Source organism: Mustelus asterias, chromosome 6 (genome assembly GCF_964213995.1).
Source record: "Mustelus asterias chromosome 6, sMusAst1.hap1.1, whole genome shotgun sequence".
Lineage (NCBI taxonomy): Eukaryota > Metazoa > Chordata > Chondrichthyes > Carcharhiniformes > Triakidae > Mustelus > Mustelus asterias.
Window position 1 is genome coordinate 143642891 of NC_135806.1, and position 18773 is coordinate 143661663.

Here is an 18773-nt window from a genome sequence, read left to right on the forward strand (position 1 = left end):
TGTGAGGGGGAGGGGTCAGTGTGAGGGGGCGGGGCTGGGGGGGGGGGTCAGTGTGAGGGGGAGGGGTCAGTGTGAGGGGGAGGGGTCAGTGTGAGGGGGAGGGGTCAGTGTGAGGGGGAGGGGTCAGTGTGAGGGGGAGGGGTCAGCGTGAGGGGGGGGGACAGTGTGAGGGGGAGGGGTCAGTGTGAGGGGAGGGGTCAGTTTGTGGAGGAGGGGTCAGTGTGAAGGGGAGGAGTTGGGGAAGGGTCAGTGTGTGGGGGGGCTGGGGGAGGAGTCAGTGTGTGGGGGACTGGGGAAGGGTCAGTGTGTGGGGGGCTGGGGGAGGAGTCAGTGTGTGGGGGACTGGGGAAGGGTCAGTGTGTGGGGGAGGGGTCAATGTGTGGGGGAGGGGTCAGTGTGTGGAGGAGGGGTCAGTGTGAGGGGGAGGGGTCAGTGTGTGGAGGAGGGGTCAGTGTGAGGGGGAGGGGTCAGTGTGAGGGGAGGGGTCAGTGTGAGGGGGAGGGGTCAGTGTGCGGGGGCATGGGGAGGGGTCAGTGTGCAGGGGAGGGGCAGTGCAGGGGGGAGGGGTCAGTGTGTGGGGGTGCTAGGGGAGGGGTCAGTGTGAAGGGGAGGAGTTGGGGAAGGGTCAGTGTGTGGGGGGGCTGGGGGAGGAGTCAGTGTGTGGGGGACTGGGGAAGGGTCAGTGTGTGGGGGAGGGGTCAATGTGTGGGGGAGGGGTCAGTGTGGGAGAGGGGTTGGGGAAGGGTCAGTGTGTGGGCGGAGGGGCTGGGGAAGGGTCAGTGTGTGGGGGGGCTGGGGGAGGAGTCAGTGTGCAGGGGTGGGGTCAGTGTGGGGAGAGGGTCTGGGGAGGGGTCAGTGTGTGTGGGAGGGGCAGTGCAGGGGGAGGGGTCAGTGTGTGGGGGACTGGGGAAGGGTCAGTGTGTGGGGGAGGGGTCAGTGTGGGAGAGGGGTTGGGGAAGGGTCAGTGTGTGGGTGGAGGGGCAGGGGAAGGGTCAGTGTGTGGGGGGGCTGGGGGAGGAGTCAGTGTGCAGGGGTGGGGTCAGTGTGGGGGGAGGGTCTGGGGAGGGGTCAGTGTGTGTGGGAGGGGCAGTGCAGGGGGAGGGGTCAGTGTGTGGGGGAGGTGCAGTGCAGGGGGAGGGGTCAGTGTGTGGGAGGGGCAGTGCAGGGGGAGGGGTCAGTGTGTGGGGGAGGGGCAGTGCAGGGGGAGGGGTCAGTGTGTGTGGGGTGCAGTGCAGGGGGGGGCCGTGGGAGAGGTCAGTGTGTGGGAGAGGGGTTGGGGAGGGGTCAGTGTGTGGGCAGGGAGGCTGGGAGAGGGGCAGGGATCCAGGTCACATCCGCATACATCCATTGGTGGAATAAGGTGCAGGAGGAGGCCATTCAGCCCCTCCAGTCTGCTCCACCATTCGATACCATCATGATCACATCTCCATCTTCCTGCCGCTCCCCAGAACCCTCCACCCCGTTACTCATTAAAAACACACCTATCTCCTCCTTAAATTGACTCTCACCTGAGGAAGGAGCGGCGCTCAGAAAGCTCCAGATTCCAAATAAACCTGTTGGACTTTAACCTGGCGTTGTGAGACTTAGACATAGAAACATAGAAACCCTACAGTGCAGAAGGAGGCCACCCGGCCCATCGAGTTCGCACCGACCACAATCCCACCCAGGCCCTACCCCCACATATTTACCCGCTAATCCCTCTAACCTACGCATCCTCGGACTCTAAGGGGCAATTTTTAACCTGGCCAATCAACCTAACCCGCACATCTTTGGACTGTGGGAGGAAACCGGAGCACCCGGAGGAAACCCACGCAGACACGAGGAGAATGTGCAAACTCCACACAGACAGTGACCCGAGACGGGAATCGAACCCGGGACCCTGGAGCTGTGAGGCAGCAGTGCTAACCACTGTGCCACTGTGCTACTTCTTACAGTGCCCACCCCAGTCCAACACCGGTAACTCCACATCGTCCTTAAGACGAGCTGAGATCGGCATTAATGAGAATTTGAAAGCCAACAACACTGTTGTTTGAATTTGGGACAATTCTAACATCGGGAAAATGCACTGTTAGCGAGTTCTATTTAAGAACAAGATATCAAAATATATTACTGCCTGGAATCACGTAGAAATGTTTGATTTCTGTTTGAATGTTGTTATGAAGCAAATTGGATAGGATTAAGTAATTGAGGGTCGAAGATCGAGTCCAGAAATTAAATAACAAGTGGAGATTGGGGTATTGGATGCAACTGAATTCAATGGAATATTTCAACCGACCACTGATATATATTCCAGTGAAAGGATAGACGGGCTTGCAGACTGATGGGTTTTCTTGGTTTTCTTGGTGATATGTTTTGTCTATGTTTTTTTAAGAGGGCATAATTTGAAACTCTGCCGCCCAAGGCGTATGGACCATACATGGAGAGATGAGCAAAAACTTCAAGATCTTTGATAAGATCGTCTGACAGTCAAGAAGGTGTTGGCATGATGATGAGATACTGCATAAGTGTGCGGATGAGTTGCATACAAAGTAACTATTATGTGGCACGGTGACACAGTGGTTGGCACTGCTGCCTCACCGCCAGAGACACGGGTTCGATTCCCACCTTAGGTCACTGTCTGTGCGGAGTCTGCACGTTCTCCCCGTGTCTGCGTGGGTTTCCTCCGGGTGCTCCAGTTTCCTCCCACAGTCTGAAAGATGTGCTGTTAGGTGCATTGGCCGTGCTAAATTCTCCCTCAGTGTACCCGAACAGGTGCCGAAGTGTGGCGACTAGGGGATTTTCACAGTAACTTCATTGCAGTGTTAATGTAAGCCTATGTGTGACTATTAAATAAACTTTAACTGGATCGGTGCAGGAAAAATAGGGTTGTTGTAGTGGGAGACTTCAATTTCCCTGGTATAAACTGGAAATCGCATCTGCTGAATCATTCGTGCCTCACAAACCATTCTTATCCAGATGGCCTGCTATTTCTTCTTTAATGATGGATTCCAGCGTTTTCCCAACTACAGACGTTAAGCTGACCGGCCTGTAGTTACCCGCCTTTTGTCTATTTCCTTTTTTAAACAGCGGCGTAACATTAGCCGTTTTCCAATCCGCCGGCACTACCCCAGAATCCAACGAATTTTGAGAAATAACCACTAACGCATCCGCTATTACCTCTGACATTTCTTTCAGTACCCTGGGATGCATTCCATCTGGGCCCGGGGACTTGTCCACCTTCAGTCCCGTTAGTCTACCAAGCACTGCCTCTCTGGTAACATTAATTGTATTGAGTACCTCTCCTCCTACCAACCCTCTATCGTTAATATTCGGTAAACTATTTGTGTCTTCCACCGTGAAGACCGACACAAAAAACTTATTTAAAGTTTCAGCCATTTCCTCATTTCCCACTATTAAATCCCCCCTCTCGTCCTCCAAGGGTCCAACATTCACTCTTGCCACTCTATTCCTTTTTATATATTTGTAAAAGCTTTTACTATCATTTTTTATATTTAGAGCTAGAGTTTTGCTAGTGCAGTTCGGGGGGGTTTAAACTAGTATGGCAGGGGGGTGGGGATCAAAATATTAGGTCTACAAGTGTAGAGGCTGGGGACGAGCTTGGGGCTGGGACAAGGCTGGCAAAGAAGAAGAGCACTCTGGGGGAGGATGACCTCACTGGGCCTGGAGGTCTGGAGTGCTTATACTTCAATGCAAGGAGCGTAGCAGGTAAGACAGACGAACTTAGGGCCTTAATGCTCACGAGGAATTTGGATGTGGTTGCGGTGACGGAGACTTGGTTGAAAGGGGGACAGGACTGGCAGCTGAATATTCCGGGGTACAAGTGTTTTGGGCGAGACAGAGGAGGGGCCAAAAGAGGTGGGGGAGTAGCAGTATTAGTTGGAGAGCATATTACAGCGGTGCAGAGGGAGGACAATTCAGAGGGGTCGTGTAACGAGTCACTCTGGGTGGAGCTTAGAAACAGGAAGGGCGCAGTCACTATGTTGGGGGTGTACTACAGGCCCCCCAACAGCCCAAGGGAACTGGAAGAACGGATATGTCAGGAGATACTGGATAGGTGCAGGAAAAATAGGGTTGTTGTAGAGGGAGACTTCAATTTCCCTGGTATAGACTGGAAATCGCTGAGAGCAGGGACTCTGACTGGGGAGGAATTTGTAAAATGCGTACAGGAGGGTTCTTTGGAACAATATGTAGATAGCCCGACTAGAGAGGGGGCTATACTGGACCTAGTACTGGGGAATGAGCCCGGTCAGGTCTTCAAAGTTTCGGTAGGGGAACATGTGGCAAATAGTGACCACAATTCTGTTAGCTTTAGGATAGTGATGGAAAAGGATGAGTGGTGTCCCAAGGGTAAGGTGTTGGATTGGGGGAAGGCTAACTTTAGTGGGATTAGGCAGAAATTGGCAGCTCTTGATTGGGAGAGGCTGTTTGAGGGTAAATCCACATCTGGCATGTGGGAGTCTTTTAAGGAACAGTTGTTCGGGCTGCAGGACAGGCATGTGCCTGTAAAAAAGAAGGATAGGAAGGGTAGGATTTGAGAACCGTGGATAACCAGGGAAATTGAGGGACTGGTCAAAAAGAAAAGAGAGGTGTATGTTAGGTCCAGGCAGCTAAAAATGGAGGGAGCTCTGGAGGAGTACAAAGAAAGTAGGAAAGAACTCAAACGGGGAATTAGAAGAGCAAAAAGGGGTCATGAAATGTCCTTGGCAGACAGGATTAAGGATAATCCCAAGGCATTTTATTCATAGGTTAGGAACAAAAGGGTTGTCAGGGAAAAAATCGGACCTCTCAGGGACAAAAGTGGGGAATTATGCTTGGAGCCCAAAGAAGTAGGGGAGATCCTAAATGAATACTTTGCGTCGGTATTCACAAAGGAGAGGGATGTGTTGACTGGGAGTGTCTCGGAGGCGAGTGTTGAACCGTTGGAGAAAATCTCCATTACAAGGGAGGAAGTGTTAGGTTTGTTAGAGAATATAAAGACTGACAAATCCCCAGGGCCTGATGGAATCTATCCAAGGCTGCTCAGGGAGACGAGAGATGAAATCGCTGGGCCTCTGACGCAAATCTTTGTCTCGTCACTGGACGCAGGTGAGGTCCCAGAGGATTGGAGGATAGCTAATGTGGTCCCGTTATTTAAGAAGGGTAGGAAGGATAACCCGGGTAATTATAGGCCGGTGAGCTTGACGTCCGTGGTGGGGAAGTTGTTGGAGAAGATTCTTAGAGATAGGATGTATGCGCATTTAGAAAGGAATAAACTCATTAACGATATTTAGCATGGATTTGTGAGAGGGAGGTCATGCCTCACTAACCTGGTGGAGTTTTTTGAAGAAGTGACCAGAATGGTTGACGAGGGAAGGGCCGTGGATGTCGTCTATATGGACTTTAGTAAAGCGTTTGACAAAGTCCCTCATGGTAGGCTGGTGAAAAAGGTTGGATCTCATGGGATAAAGGGGGAGGTGGCTAGATGGGTGGAGAACTGGCTTGGTCACAGAAGACAGAGGGTGGTAGTGGAGGGGTCTTTTTCCGGCTGGAGGCCTGTGACTAGTGGTGTTCCGCAGGGCTCTGTATTGGGACCTCTGCTGTTTGTGATTTATATAAACGATCTGGAAGAAGGTGTAACTGGGGTGATCAGTAAGTTTGCGGACGACACAAAATTGGCAGGACTTGCAGATAGTGAGGAGCATTGTCAGAAGCTACAGAAGGATATAGATAGGCTGGAAATTTGGGCAAAGAAATGGCAGATGGAGTTCAATCCTGATAAATGCGAAGTGATGCATTTTGGTAGAAATAATGTAGGGAGGAGCTATACGATAAATGGCAGAACCATAAAGGGTGTAGATACGCAGAGGGACCTGGGTGTGCAAGTCCACAGATCCTTGAAGGTGACGTCACAGGTGGAGAAGGTGGTGAAGAAGGCATATGGCATGCTTGCCTTTATAGGACGGGGCATAGAGTATAAAAGTTGGGGTCTGATGTTGCAGATGTATGGAACGTTGGTTCGGCCGCATTTGGAATACTGCGTCCAGTTCTGGTCGCCACACTACCAGAAGGATGTGGAGGCTTTGGAGAGAGTACAGAGGAGGTTTACCAGGATGTTGCCTGGTATGGAGGGGCTTAGTTATGAGGAGAGATTGGGTAAACTGGGGTTGTTCTCCCTGGAAAGACGGAGAATGAGGGGAGACTTAATAGAGGTGTATAAAATTATGAAAGGCATAGATAGGGTGAACGGTGGGAAGCTTTTCCCCAGGTCGGTGGTGACGTTCACGAGGGGTCATAGGTTCAAGGTGAAGGGGGGGAGGTTTAACACGGATATCAGAAGGACATATTTTACACAGAGGGTGGTGGGGGCCTGGAATGCGCTGCCAGGCAAGGTGGTGGAGGCGGACACACTGGGAACGTTTAAGACTTATCGAGATAGCCATATGAACGGAGTGGGAATGGAGGGATACAAAAGAATGGTCTAGTTTGGACCAGGGAGCGGCACGGGCTTGGAGGGCCGAAGGGCCTGTTCCTGTGCTGTATTGTTCTTTGTTCTTTGTTCTAGCCTAGCTTCATAACCTATCTTTCCTTTCTTTATCGCTTTCTTAGTCAGCACGGTTTTGTGAAGGGTAGGTCGTGCCCCACAAACCTTATTGAGTTCTTTGAGAAGGTGACCAAAGAGGTGAATGAGGGTAAAGCGGTTGATGTGGTGTATATGGATTTCAGCAAAGCGTTTGATAAGGTTCCCCATGGTAAGCTTTTGCAGAAAATACGGACACATGGGATTGAGGGTGATTTAGTGGTTTGGATCAGCAATTGGCGAGCTGGAAGAAAACAAAGGGTGGTGGTTGATGGGAAATATTCATCCTGGAGTCCAGTTACTAGTGGTGTACCGCAAGGATCTGTTTTGGGGCCACTGCTGTTTGTCATTTTTATTAAAGACCTGGATGAGGGCGTGGAAGGATGGATTAGTAAATTTGCGGATGACACTAAAGTTGTAGACAGTGCGGAGGGAAGTGGCAGGTTACAGAGGGACATAGATAAGCTGCAGAGCTGGGCTGAGAGCCCTTCTTTATCACCGGAATATATTGTTGCTGAGTGCTGAAAAGGATCTCCTTAAAAATCCTCCATTGTTCCTCAGCTGTCCTACCTACCAGTCTGCTCTCTCAGTCCACCTTAGCCAATTCAGCCCTCATCCTATCGTACTTCCCTCTGTTCAGAGGACAGTGGTATGGGACCCTACTTTCTCCTCTTCCATTTGTATCAGAAATTCGACTAAAGCTAGTAATAAACAATTGTTTTAAACTCTGAAACCTGGTCTGGCTACTTGAAAGGAAGAAAGTCTGAACAAGATAAAGGGTTGAACACCAACAACTCCTCAACAGTGGAATTGTGTCCCAAAATGTGGATTTGTGGCTGGGAATGTGGGATTGTGACCAGGAGTGTTGGATTGAGGCTGGGAATGTGAGATTGGAGCTGGAAATGTGGGATTGGGGCTGAGAATGCGGGATTGTGGCCAGGTTTAAGGTGAGAGGGGAGAGATACAAAAGGGTCCAGAGGGGCAATTGTTTCACACAGAGGGTGGTGAGTGTCTGGAACAAGCTGCCAGAGGTAGTAGTTGAGGCGGGTTCAATTTTGTCTTTTAAAAAGCATTTAGATAGTTACATGGGTACGATGGGTCTTGAGGGATATGGGCCAAATGCAGGCAATTGGGACTAGTTTAGGGGTTAAAAAAAGGGGTGGCATGGACAAGTTGGGCTGAAGGGCCTGTTTCCATGCTGTAAACCTCCACGACTCTATGACTGTGGGACAGTGAACGGGAATGTGGGATAGTGAACGGGGATGTGGGATAGTGAACGGGGATATGGGAATGTTACCTGGATGTGGGATTGTGAATGGGAATAGCTGCAGTACCCAGCAGTTGCCATGTGGTGGCGCATACATTCAATAATGGTAGGCTGCGGTGCTGCCCCTGGTGGAGAAGGGCTGTAATTACCGCACAGGAGACCATTCAGCCCATCGACCCTGTACAGGCACTCTGCAATTCCCCACATTGACCTTGCCTACTCTTTTCCGTTATTTTTCTCAGTGAATTCTGAAAGGTGTAGTTAAATGCGACTTTTCGGAATCCACAGAGGCTACGATCTATTACATTCTCCAGCTGCAGACAGTTTGGCATCTGTATGTTTTAGGACAGATTCTATATTCGATGCTGTGAACTGACAGCTTTCTAAAGCCAGTCTTTAAGTTTTCACCGCTGGGGTTTACAAGCCTCCTTCGTTGCCCCATTGTGTGTGGCTCCAAACTTTTCAATGGGATCAAAGTCGGGTGCCTGAGAGCAGCGCAGTGAAACTGGGAGTTGTTGGGAGAAGCAGCAGTTTGTCTCAGAGGCAGGAGGACAGGAGGTTAACGAGCGTTCACCCCTCCGATTTACGGGAAGCAGTTGGCCCCCCACACCGTCCCCCCAAGCTGACCCTGTGAGAAAGGAACAGCGGCTGGAACCTGTCACCATTCTGTTTTGAGTCCAGGGAACTCAGAATCTCAGCCAAATATTCCCAATCTCCCTGACCGTGACCCAGCTCCGAGCTCACAAAACTCTGTCTCCAACACAGGCAAACAACTCAGCAACTGGAGAACTCGAACACCCCCCACCCGCCCCCACCACTCCCAACCTCACCCCCCACCCCCTCCCCACACCCCACCCCCCTCCCCACCCTCCCCACCCCACCCTCTCCCCCCTCCCCTCCCCTCACTCCCCACACTGTCACCCCCCCGCCCCCACCACTCCCAACCCCCCCGCCCCCTCCCCACACCCCACCCCCTCCCCATCCCCTCCCCACCCCCAACCCTCTCCCCCTCCCCACCCCCACTCCCCCACACTGTCACCCCCCCCGCCCCCACCACTCCCAACCTCACCCCCCACCCCCTCCCCACACCCCACCCCCTCCCCATCCCCTCCCCACCCCCAACCCTCTCCCCCTCCCCCTCCCCTCACTCCCCCACACTGTCACCCCCCCGCCCCCACCACTCCCAACCTCACCCCCCACCCCCTCCCCACACCCCACCCCCACCCTCTCCCCACCCCCACCCTCTCCCCCTCCCCTCCCTCACTCCCCCTCACTGTCACCCCCCCCGCCCCCACCACTCCCAACCTCACCCCCCACCCCCTCCCCACACCCCACCCCCTCCCCATCCCCTCCCCACCCCCAACCCTCTCCCCCTCCCCACCCCCACTCCCCCACACTGTCACCCCCCCCGCCCCCACCACTCCCAACCTCACCCCCCACCCCCTCCCCACACCCCACCCCCACCCTCTCCCCACCCTCTCCCCCTCCCCTCCCCTCACTCCCCCTCACTGTCACCCCCCCGCCCCCACCACTCCCAACCTCACCCCCACCTCCTCCCCACCACCTCCCCACCCCCTCCCCACCACCTCCCCACCCCCACCCTCTCCCCACCCCCACCCTCTCCCCCTCACTGTCACCCCCCCCACCCCCACCACTCCCAACCTCACCCCCCCGCCCCCTCCCCACACCCCACCCCCCTCCCCCTCCCCACACCCCACCCCCTCCCCACACCCCTCACCCTCCCCACACCCTACCCCCTCCCCACACCCCACCCCCTCCCCATCCCCCAACCCCTCCCCACCCCCTCCCACCCTCTCCCCACCCCCACCCTCTCCCCCTCCCCACCCCTCACTCCCCCTCACTGTCAACCCCTCCACCCCCACCACTCCCAACCTCACCCCCCACCCCCTCCCCACACCCCACCCCCTCCCCCTCACCACACCCTCCCCATCCCCCAACCCCTCCCCACCCCCAACCCACCCCCACCCTCTCCCCTCCCCACCCCCCACTCCCCCTCACTGTCACCCCTCCCACCCACCCCCACCACTCCCAACCTCACCCCCCACCCATTCCCCATCCCCCACCCTCACCACCCCCTCCCTCTCCCCACCCGCATCCCCTCCCCCACCCCTTCCCCACCCCCCACCCTCACCCCCACCCCCTCCCCCTCCCCACCCCCTCCCCTACCCCACCCCCACCACTACAGCCTCACCCCCATCCCCAGCCTCACCGCTACACCCATCTGAAAATGACCCCCTCATTGTGATTTTCCTTCCATGAAGCGTGCTGACTCTGTTTGATTGGATTATGAGTTTCCATAATAATTATCGCCAACATTTTCCCAACAATAGATATTTGGCGAATCGACCAATAGTTACCTGCTTTTTTCCTGCCTTCAGCCCCATTCATTTGTCTAATGCTACCTCTCTAGTGATGGTGATGATACTTAATTCCCCCCCTGCATTCTTTATTATGATGTGGGGGTGCCGGTGTTGGACTGGGGCGGGGCACAGTAAGAATCTCACAACACCAGGTTAAAGTCCAACAGGTTTATTTGAATCACGAGCTTTTGGAGCGCTGCCCCTTCATCAGGTGAATGGAGAGGTAGGTTTCACAAACACGGCATATGTAGACATATATAGACATTATTATTAATGGGATGAAGGTGGGCATGGGGTGAGGGTGGGGGTGAGGTTGGTGGATGGAGTATAATGGGGAAAATGTGAAGTTGTTCCTTGTGGAAGGGGGAACAGGAGAACAGAGTTTTATTCAAATGGAGAAAAGCTTCAGAAAGCTCCAACACAAAGGGACTTGGGCACAAAACACAGAGAGCTGGCACACAGCAGGTAATCAGGAGGGTTATTTCTAGAGGGTTGGGCAGCACGGTGGCACAGTGGTTAGCACTGCTGCTTCACAGCTCCAGAGACCTGGGTTCGAATCCCGGCTCGGGTCACTGTCTGTGTGGAGTTTGCACATTCTCCGCGTGTCTGCATGGGTTTCCTCCGGGTGCTCCGGTTTCCTCCCACAGTCCAAAGATGTGCGGGTTAGGTTGATTGGCCATGCTAAAATTGCCCCTTAGTGTCCTGGAATGCGTAGATTAGAGGGATTAGCGGGTAAAATATGTAGGGATATGGGGGTAGGGCCTGGGTGGGATTGTGGTCGGTGCAGACTCGATGGGTTGAATGGCCTCTTTCTGTACTGTAGGGTTTCTATGATTTCTATGAGTTGGGAAGTCTTGCTGCAACTGTATGAGGTACCGGAGAGTGCATCTGGAGCACTGGGAGCAGTTTTGGTCCCCTTATTTAAGGAAAGATATTATTTCATTGGTGGCAGTTCAGGGAAGGTTCACTGGGATGATTCCGGGTATGGAGGGATTGTCTTATGAAGAAAGGTTAAACAGGTTGGGACTCTACTCAATGGAATGTAGAAGAACGAGAGGCGACCTCATTGAAACATAGAGGATTCTAAAGGGGCTTGACAGGGTAAATGCTGAGAGGATGTTTCCCCTCGTGGGAGAGTCTAGGACCAGAGGCCAGAGTCTCAGAATGACGGGGCGCCAATTTAAGACTGAGATGAGGAGGGATTTCTTTTCTCAGAGGGTTGTTTTCATCTTTGGAGCCCCTCGTCACAGGGAGCTGTGGGGGCAGAGTGCTTGTGTATATTTAAGGCTGAGATAGATTGTTGATCGGTAAGGAATCAAGAGTTACAGGGAAAGGGCAGGAAAGTGGATGCGAGGAATGTCGGATCAGCCATGATCCTATTGAGTGGCGGAGCAGGCCTGAGGGGCTGAATGGCTTCCTCCTGCTCCTATTTCTTATGGTCTCACGGTCTCTGATTTGGAGTCCTGTAAACCATGTATTTATATCCATTTACGTAAATTCAAAATTGGCCATGGGCCCAGCACTGAGCCCAAATCCATTGCTTTTAGTACTTTCCCCTCACTCCTCAAGAACTCCTGGATCCAGTTGCCTCTGCATCTCATGTTTGCTTTTCCTTCCTACAATCCATCCCGAATCCCCACAGCTATAGAGTTCAGCTAACAGCCTTTCATGTGGAACTTTATCAAAAGTGTTTTGGAAGCTGGGCTGAGGTTTCAGCAGACAGAGTCTCACTTTCCATTTCATTGTAACGATGTGAAAAGCAGTTGAAGTCTCAGGTGGGATCGTCTCCACCTTCAACCTTACTGTTGGAGTAGAAATCCTTCAATTCAACAGGAGATGGGCCGGGGAAGATTCTGGAACTGAAGGCTCTGAGTTACAGCGTAAAATTTTCAAAATTCAGGAAGACAACACTCAGAGTAGATAAAACCAAACACTACCCTGAGGGACAGCTGCAGAGATGTCCTGGAGCGGAGACGACTGACCTCCAACCACCACAACCATCCTCCTAAATACCAGGTATGATTCCAGCCAGCAGAGAGTTTCCCCCCGATTCTCATTGACTCCAGTTTTGCTCAGGTTCCTTGATGCCACACCCAGTCAAAGATGGCCTTGATGTCAAGGGTAATCATCTAGAGTCATAGAACCCCTACAGTGCAGAAGGAGGCCATTCGGCCCATCCAGCCTGCACAAACAACAATCCCACCCAGGCCCTATTCTCATAACCCCACATATTTACCCTGCTAATCCCCCTGACACTAAGGGTAAACTTATCCATCTAATCCACCTAACCCGCACATCTTTGGACTGTGGGAGGAAACCGGAGCACCCGGAGGAAACCCACGCAGACACGGGGAGAACGTGCAAACTCCGCACAGACAGTGACCCAGGCCGGGAATTGAACCCAGGTCCCTGGCGCTGTGAGGCAGCAGTGCTAACCGCTGTGCCACCGTGCTGCCCTCTCATTCTCACCTCTCCAGATGATAATTTTGTCTTGGATTATTGTCATGATGTGGAGATGCCGGCGTTGGACTGGGGTGAACACAGTAAGAAGTCTCACAACACCAGGTTAAAGTCCAACAGGTTTATTTGGTAGCAAAATACCAATTTGGTATTTGCTACCAAATAAACCTGTTGGACTTGGATTATTGTCCCAGTGTTTTCCTGCTAACTGGCGTTTGGCTGCTGGCTTTCTCCCTCTCCTGTGTTGGTAATCACCTCGCGCTCTGTCCTTGATCCCGGATTGAAGGAATGCTGTGGTCGGGTCCCCACAATTTCCATCCTTACTTCCCCCACTCAGTATCCTCAAACACATCTCATCGTGACCAGGTGACTTTTCTATCTGCGAGGACCCCTGAGCTGTTTATCTATTTTTATTCTGTCCATTATCTTCCATGCCTTCTCCTTTACACTGGCAGCAGCCAATTCTCTAGTGAAGATATAAAAAGTGCTGAGTTCATACCTTAGACGTATCCTCTCCCTGCACAAGAATTTCTCCCCAATCAACTCCAGCCATCCTTTGAATACCCTTTTACTATTTATATCTTGATAAAAAGTTATGGTGTTTCCTTTGATGTAAGCCGCTAATCAATTCTTATAACCTGTCTCTATGCCAGTTATGTCCTTTTGAAGTTCTCTAAGTTTCTATATTATCAACCTCTTCTGCTATCTCATTTTAATTTCTCTCTCTTTAGTCATCCAGGGAATGCTACATTTGGATGTCCTTCCTTTCCCCATCATGGGATTAATGTTTAATCTGCATCAGAACCAATTGCCCCTTGAAGATCTCCCAATGTTTTGCTGAAGAATTTTTGATTCTAATAAATCTGAGCGAGGACCTGTTTTCGCCTTACTGTAATTAGTTCTCCTCCAGATTAATGTCTTTGTCTTTCATAGAATCAGAGAATCAGACAGCACTGAAGAGGCCCTTTGGCCCATTGAGTCCACACCGACACATTAGAAACACCTGAATTCCCACCTAACCCCACTTGCCAGCACTTGGCCCATAGCCCTGAATGTTGTGATGTGCCAGGTGCTCATCCAGGTACTTTTTAAAGGATGTGAGGCCTCCACCACCCTCCCCGACAGAGCATTCCAGACCCTCAACACCCTCTGGGTAAAAAAGCTTTTCCTCACATCCCCCCTAAACCTCCTGCCCCTCACCTTGAACCTATGTCCCCCTCGTGACTGACCCTTCAACTAAGGGGAACAGCTGCTCCCTATCCACCTTGTCCATGCTCCTCATAATCTTGAACACCTCGATCAGGTCACCCCTCAGTCTTCTCTGCTCCAACGAAAACAACCCAAGCCTATCCAACCTCTCTTCATAACTTAAATGTTCCATCCCGGGCAGCATCCTGGTGAATCTCCTCTGCACCCCCTCCAGTGCAACCACATCCTTCCTATAATGTGGGGACCAGAACTGCACGCAGTGCTCCAGCTGTGGCCTCACCAAAGTTCTATACAACCTCATCCTGACCCCTCTGCTTTTGTAATCTATACCCTGATTGATAAAGGCATCTTTTAATGCAGCTAAACCTTTTCCATAGCGATTCTGTATTTGATGATATGACAATGTTCCCAAATGCTCCCTCTCTGGAACATATTCCACTGCCTCACTTTTATTCCCCAAAAATATATTAGAGTCATAGAGCAATACAGTACGGAAACAGGCCCTTCGGCCCACCCGGTCCATGCTGACCTCCCAGCCAGTCCCAATTGCCCGCGTTTGGCCCATCTAACCCTTTCCCATCATGTACTTATCCAAATGCTTTTGAAATGTTGCTATTGAAGAGAATATCTTTTCACTTTCTAGAGTTACACCCAATCTGTTATCGTGTTGCGCACTCATCTAGTAGTCTGCATCTCTTTCCAGTCTCTCTGCGTCCTCCCCACAGCGGCTAAATGTTAATCACAGGCTCCAACCAGAATTGAACTTGCAACGCCTGGGGCCAGTGCTCTAACCACTAAGCTGCGGAGCCAATACTCATAAACTTTGTACATTCCAAAACATTTCAGCTTGAATATTACAGAAATTGCAATGAAATGTAACTTTTCTTCTGGAGGCACGTTCCACTCCGGGGCCCACAATACAATTATGAAACGTTTGATATTTACACAGATTCGAAGAATTGTTACAGTGGAAAAGGAGGCCATTTGGCCCATCTTGTCTGTACTGGCTCTCCAAACCAGCATCATGGACTTATTGTCATTCCCCTGCCTTTTCCCTGCACATTGTTCCTATTTAAATAGTCATCCATCACCCTCTCGAATGCCTCGATTGAAGCTGCCTCCACCACACTTCCAGGCAGAACATTCCAGACCCAGACCACTCGCTGTGTGAAAAAGTTTTTCTCACATCACATTTGCTTCTCAACAGTTTCTCGCTCTCTGCTCTGTCCAGCCCCCTCATGATTTTGAACATCTCTATCTAATCTCCTCTCAGCTTTCTTCTCTCCAAGGAAAACAGACTCAACCTCTCCAATCGATCCTCATAACCCAAGTTTCTCACCCCTGGGACCATTCTTGTAAACCTCTCCAGCCCTCTCTCCAATGCATGTAATCCGGGGCTTTGGAATCTGCCAGTCTGTAACACTAAGTCAGGGACAAATCTGGAAAACCAACAGGTTTTGGGCAGTGCAAAGCTTGTCTTTCCTGAGCCAGTGACTCTCCAACAGCAGTTGATGTTTGTCTCGATGTGCGTCACTCGGGTCCCGATCCAGCACCGCTTGTTTCCTGACTGTAAACGCACCCATGTTTTGATCACATTTCAGGATTCTCTTTGCCCTCTTATTCCTGAACTTTATTCCACTGTGGTATGTCTGGGCAGCACGGTGGCACAGTGGTTAGCGCTGCTGCCTCACAGCACCAGGGATCTGGGTTCGATTCCCGGCTTGGGTCACTGTCTGTGTGGATTCTGCACCTTCTCTCCGTGTCTATGTGGGTTTCCTCCGGGTGCTCCGGTTTCCTGAAGATTTGTTGGTTAGGTTTATTGGCCATGGTAAATTGCCCCGAAGTGTCAGGGGGAATTAGTGGGGTAAATACGTGGAGTTGTGGGTATAGAGCCTGGGTGGGATTGTTGTGGGTGCAGGCTTGATGGGCTGAATGGCCTCCTTCTGCACTGTGGGATTCGATGTCTCTCCTTTTCCTGTGGTTCCCTTGTCTCTTCTGTCACACAAAGAACAAAGAAAATTACAGCACAGGAACAGGCCCTTCGGCCCTCCTAGCCTGCACCGACCGTGCTGCCCGCCTGAACTAAAACCCCCTACCCTTCCGGGGACCATATCCCTCTATTCCCATCCTATTCATGTACTTGTCAAGACGCCCCTTAAAACTCACTACCGTATCTGCTTCCACTACCTCCCCCGGCAGCGAGTTCCAGGCACCCACCACCCTCTGTGTAAAAAATCTGCCTTGTACATCTCCTTTAAACCTTGCCCCTCGCACCTTAAACCTGTGCCCCCTAGTAATTGACTCTTCCACCCTGGGGAAAAAGCTTCTGACTATCCACTCTGTCCATGCTTCTCAATCTTCTAGACTTCAATCAGGTCTCCCCTCAACCTCCGTCATTCCAGTGAGAACAAACCAAGTTTCTCCAACCTCTCCTCATAGCTAATGCCCTCCATACCAGGCAACATCCTGGTAAATCTTTTCTGTACCCTCTCCAAAGCCTCCACATCCTTCTGGTAGTGTTGTGACCAGAATTGAACACTATATTCCCAGTGCGGCCTAACTAAGGTTCTATAAAGCTGCAACATGACTTGCCAATTGTTAAACTCAGTGCCACCAGCCTGCCTCCTCTCCCTGCCTCATCCTCACAGTTTTTTCTTGGTTTCCTGCTGCTTCCGCTGGTTTTGGTGAAAAGAAATCTGTGATCCAAGCAATTGAGGCGAGGATGGCCAGTTGAACGCAGCTTCCTGGCTGGAGGGAATCGCTATCTGGATGGTGAGGGTAAGTACACCTCTCGCATTTAAACATCTTCCGAAAGTATTTTCCTGCTCATTCTATCGTCAAACTCCCCCTTTCTCTCCCCTTCTTTCATTTACATTGTCCGCGAAAAGAAAATATTGTCTTTTTATGGCATCTGTCAGGACCTCAGGATATCTAAACGCGTTTGGAAGTAACAGGTTAATTATTGAAGTTGGGACAGTGTCAACTATGAAATGGAGCAGCTAAAATGAGGGGAGGAACTCGCAAATCTAATGATGCCAGAATGTATGGTTATTGTGATTTTGTGATGTCGATTGAAGGATGAATGTATTCAGTCAGAATGTGGAGAATTCCCGGATCAACTTGCAATCGCTTACATCGAAACCGGAGAGCTTTGAATTCAGGTCTCCTCAGAGAAACAGCACCTCTGACAGGGCGGCACTCCCTCAGTACTGACCCTCTGACAGTGCGGCACTCCCTCAGTACTGACCCTCTGACAGTGCAGCACTCCCTCAGTACTGACCCTCTGACAGTGCAGCACTCCCTCAGTACTGACCCTCTGACAGTGCGGCACCCCCTCAGTACTGGCCCTCTGACAGTGCAGCACTCCCTCAGTACTGACCCTCTGACAGTGCAGCACTCCCTCAGCACTGACCCTCTGACAGTGCGGCACTCCCTCAGTACTGACCCTCTGACAGTGCGGCACTCCCTCAGTACTGACCCTCTGATAGTGTGGCACTCCCTCAGTACTGACCCTCTGACAGTGTGGCACTCCCTCAGTACTGACCCTCTGACAGTGCAGCAGTGCCTCAGTACTGACCCTCTGACAGTGCGGCAGTGCCTCAGTACTGACCCTCTGATAGTGTGGCACTCCCTCAGTACTGACCCTCTGACAGTGTGGCACTCCCTCAGTACTGACCCTCTGACAGTGCAGCAGTGCCTCAGTACTGACCCTCTGACAGTGCGGCACTCCCTCAGCACTGACCCTCTGACAGTGCAGCACTCCCTCAGTACTGACTCTCTGACAGTGCGGCACTCCCACAGTACTGACTCTCTGACAGTGCAGCACTCCCTCAGTACTGACCCTCTGACAGTGCGGCACTCCCTCAGCACTGACCCTCTGACAGCGCGGCACTCCCTCAGTACTGACCCTCTGACAGTGCGGCACTCCCTCAGTACTGACCCTCTGACAGTGCAGCAGTGCCTCAGCACTGACCCTCTGACAGTGCAGCACTCCCTCAGCACTGACCCTCTGATAGTGTGGCACTCCCTCAGTACTGACCCTCTGACAGTGCGGCACTCCCTCAGTACTGACCCTCTGACAGTGCGGCGCTCCCTCAGTACTGACCCTCTGACAGTGCGGCAGTCCCTCAGCACTGACCCTCTGACAGTGCGGCACTCCCTCAGTACTGACCCTCTGACAGTGCGGCAGTGCCTCAGTACTGACCCTCTGACAGTGCGGCACTCCCTCAGCACTGACCCTCTGACGGAGCAGCATTCCCTCTGTACTGACCCTCTGACAGTGCGGCACTCCCTCAGTACTGACCCTCTGACAGTGCGGCGCTCCCTCAGTACTGACCCTCTGACAGTGCGGCAGTCCCTCAGCACTGACCCTCTGACAGTGCGGCACTCCCTCAGTACTGACCCTCTGACAGTGCGGCGCTCCCTCAGTACTGACCCTCTGACACTGCGGCAGTCCCTCAGCACTGACCCTCTGACAGTGCGGCACTCCCTCAGCACTGACCCTCTGACAGTGCGGCACTCCCTCAGTACTGACCCTCTGACAGTGCGGCACTCCCTCGGTACTGACCCTCTGACAGTGCGGCACTCCCTCAGCACTGACCCTCTGACAGTGCCGCACTCCCTCAGCACTGACCCTCTGACAGTGCGGCACTCCCTCGGTACTGACCCTCTGACAGTGCGGCACTCCCTCGGTACTGACCCTCTGACAGTGCGGCACTCCCTCAGCACTGACCCTCTGACAGTGCGGCACTCCCTCGGTACTGACCCTCTGACAGTGCGGCACTCCCTCAGCACTGACCCTCTGACAGTGCAGCGCTCCCTCAGTACTGACCCTCTGACAGTGCGGCACTCCCTCGGTACTGACCCTCTGACAGTGCAGCACTCCCTCAGTACTGACCCT

The 18773-nt window shown here is 52.3% G+C and overlaps 2 protein-coding genes across 2 annotated transcripts in view; one reads left to right on the forward strand and one right to left on the reverse strand.

The window, feature by feature from the left end:
- oxct1a (3-oxoacid CoA transferase 1a) overlaps positions 1 to 18773 on the reverse strand; it is a 416864-nt gene that overhangs the window by 104203 nt on the left and 293888 nt on the right. The gene's annotated exons all lie outside the window — the stretch shown is intronic.
- Positions 16877 to 18773, forward strand: part of LOC144495229 (complement component C7-like) — a 108558-nt gene continuing 106661 nt past the window's right edge. The window contains exon 1 of the mRNA XM_078215296.1: positions 16877 to 16920. Coding sequence (XP_078071422.1) covers positions 16903 to 16920 — 18 coding nt within the window. The 5' untranslated portion in view covers positions 16877 to 16902. The remainder of the gene's footprint in view (positions 16921 to 18773) is intronic.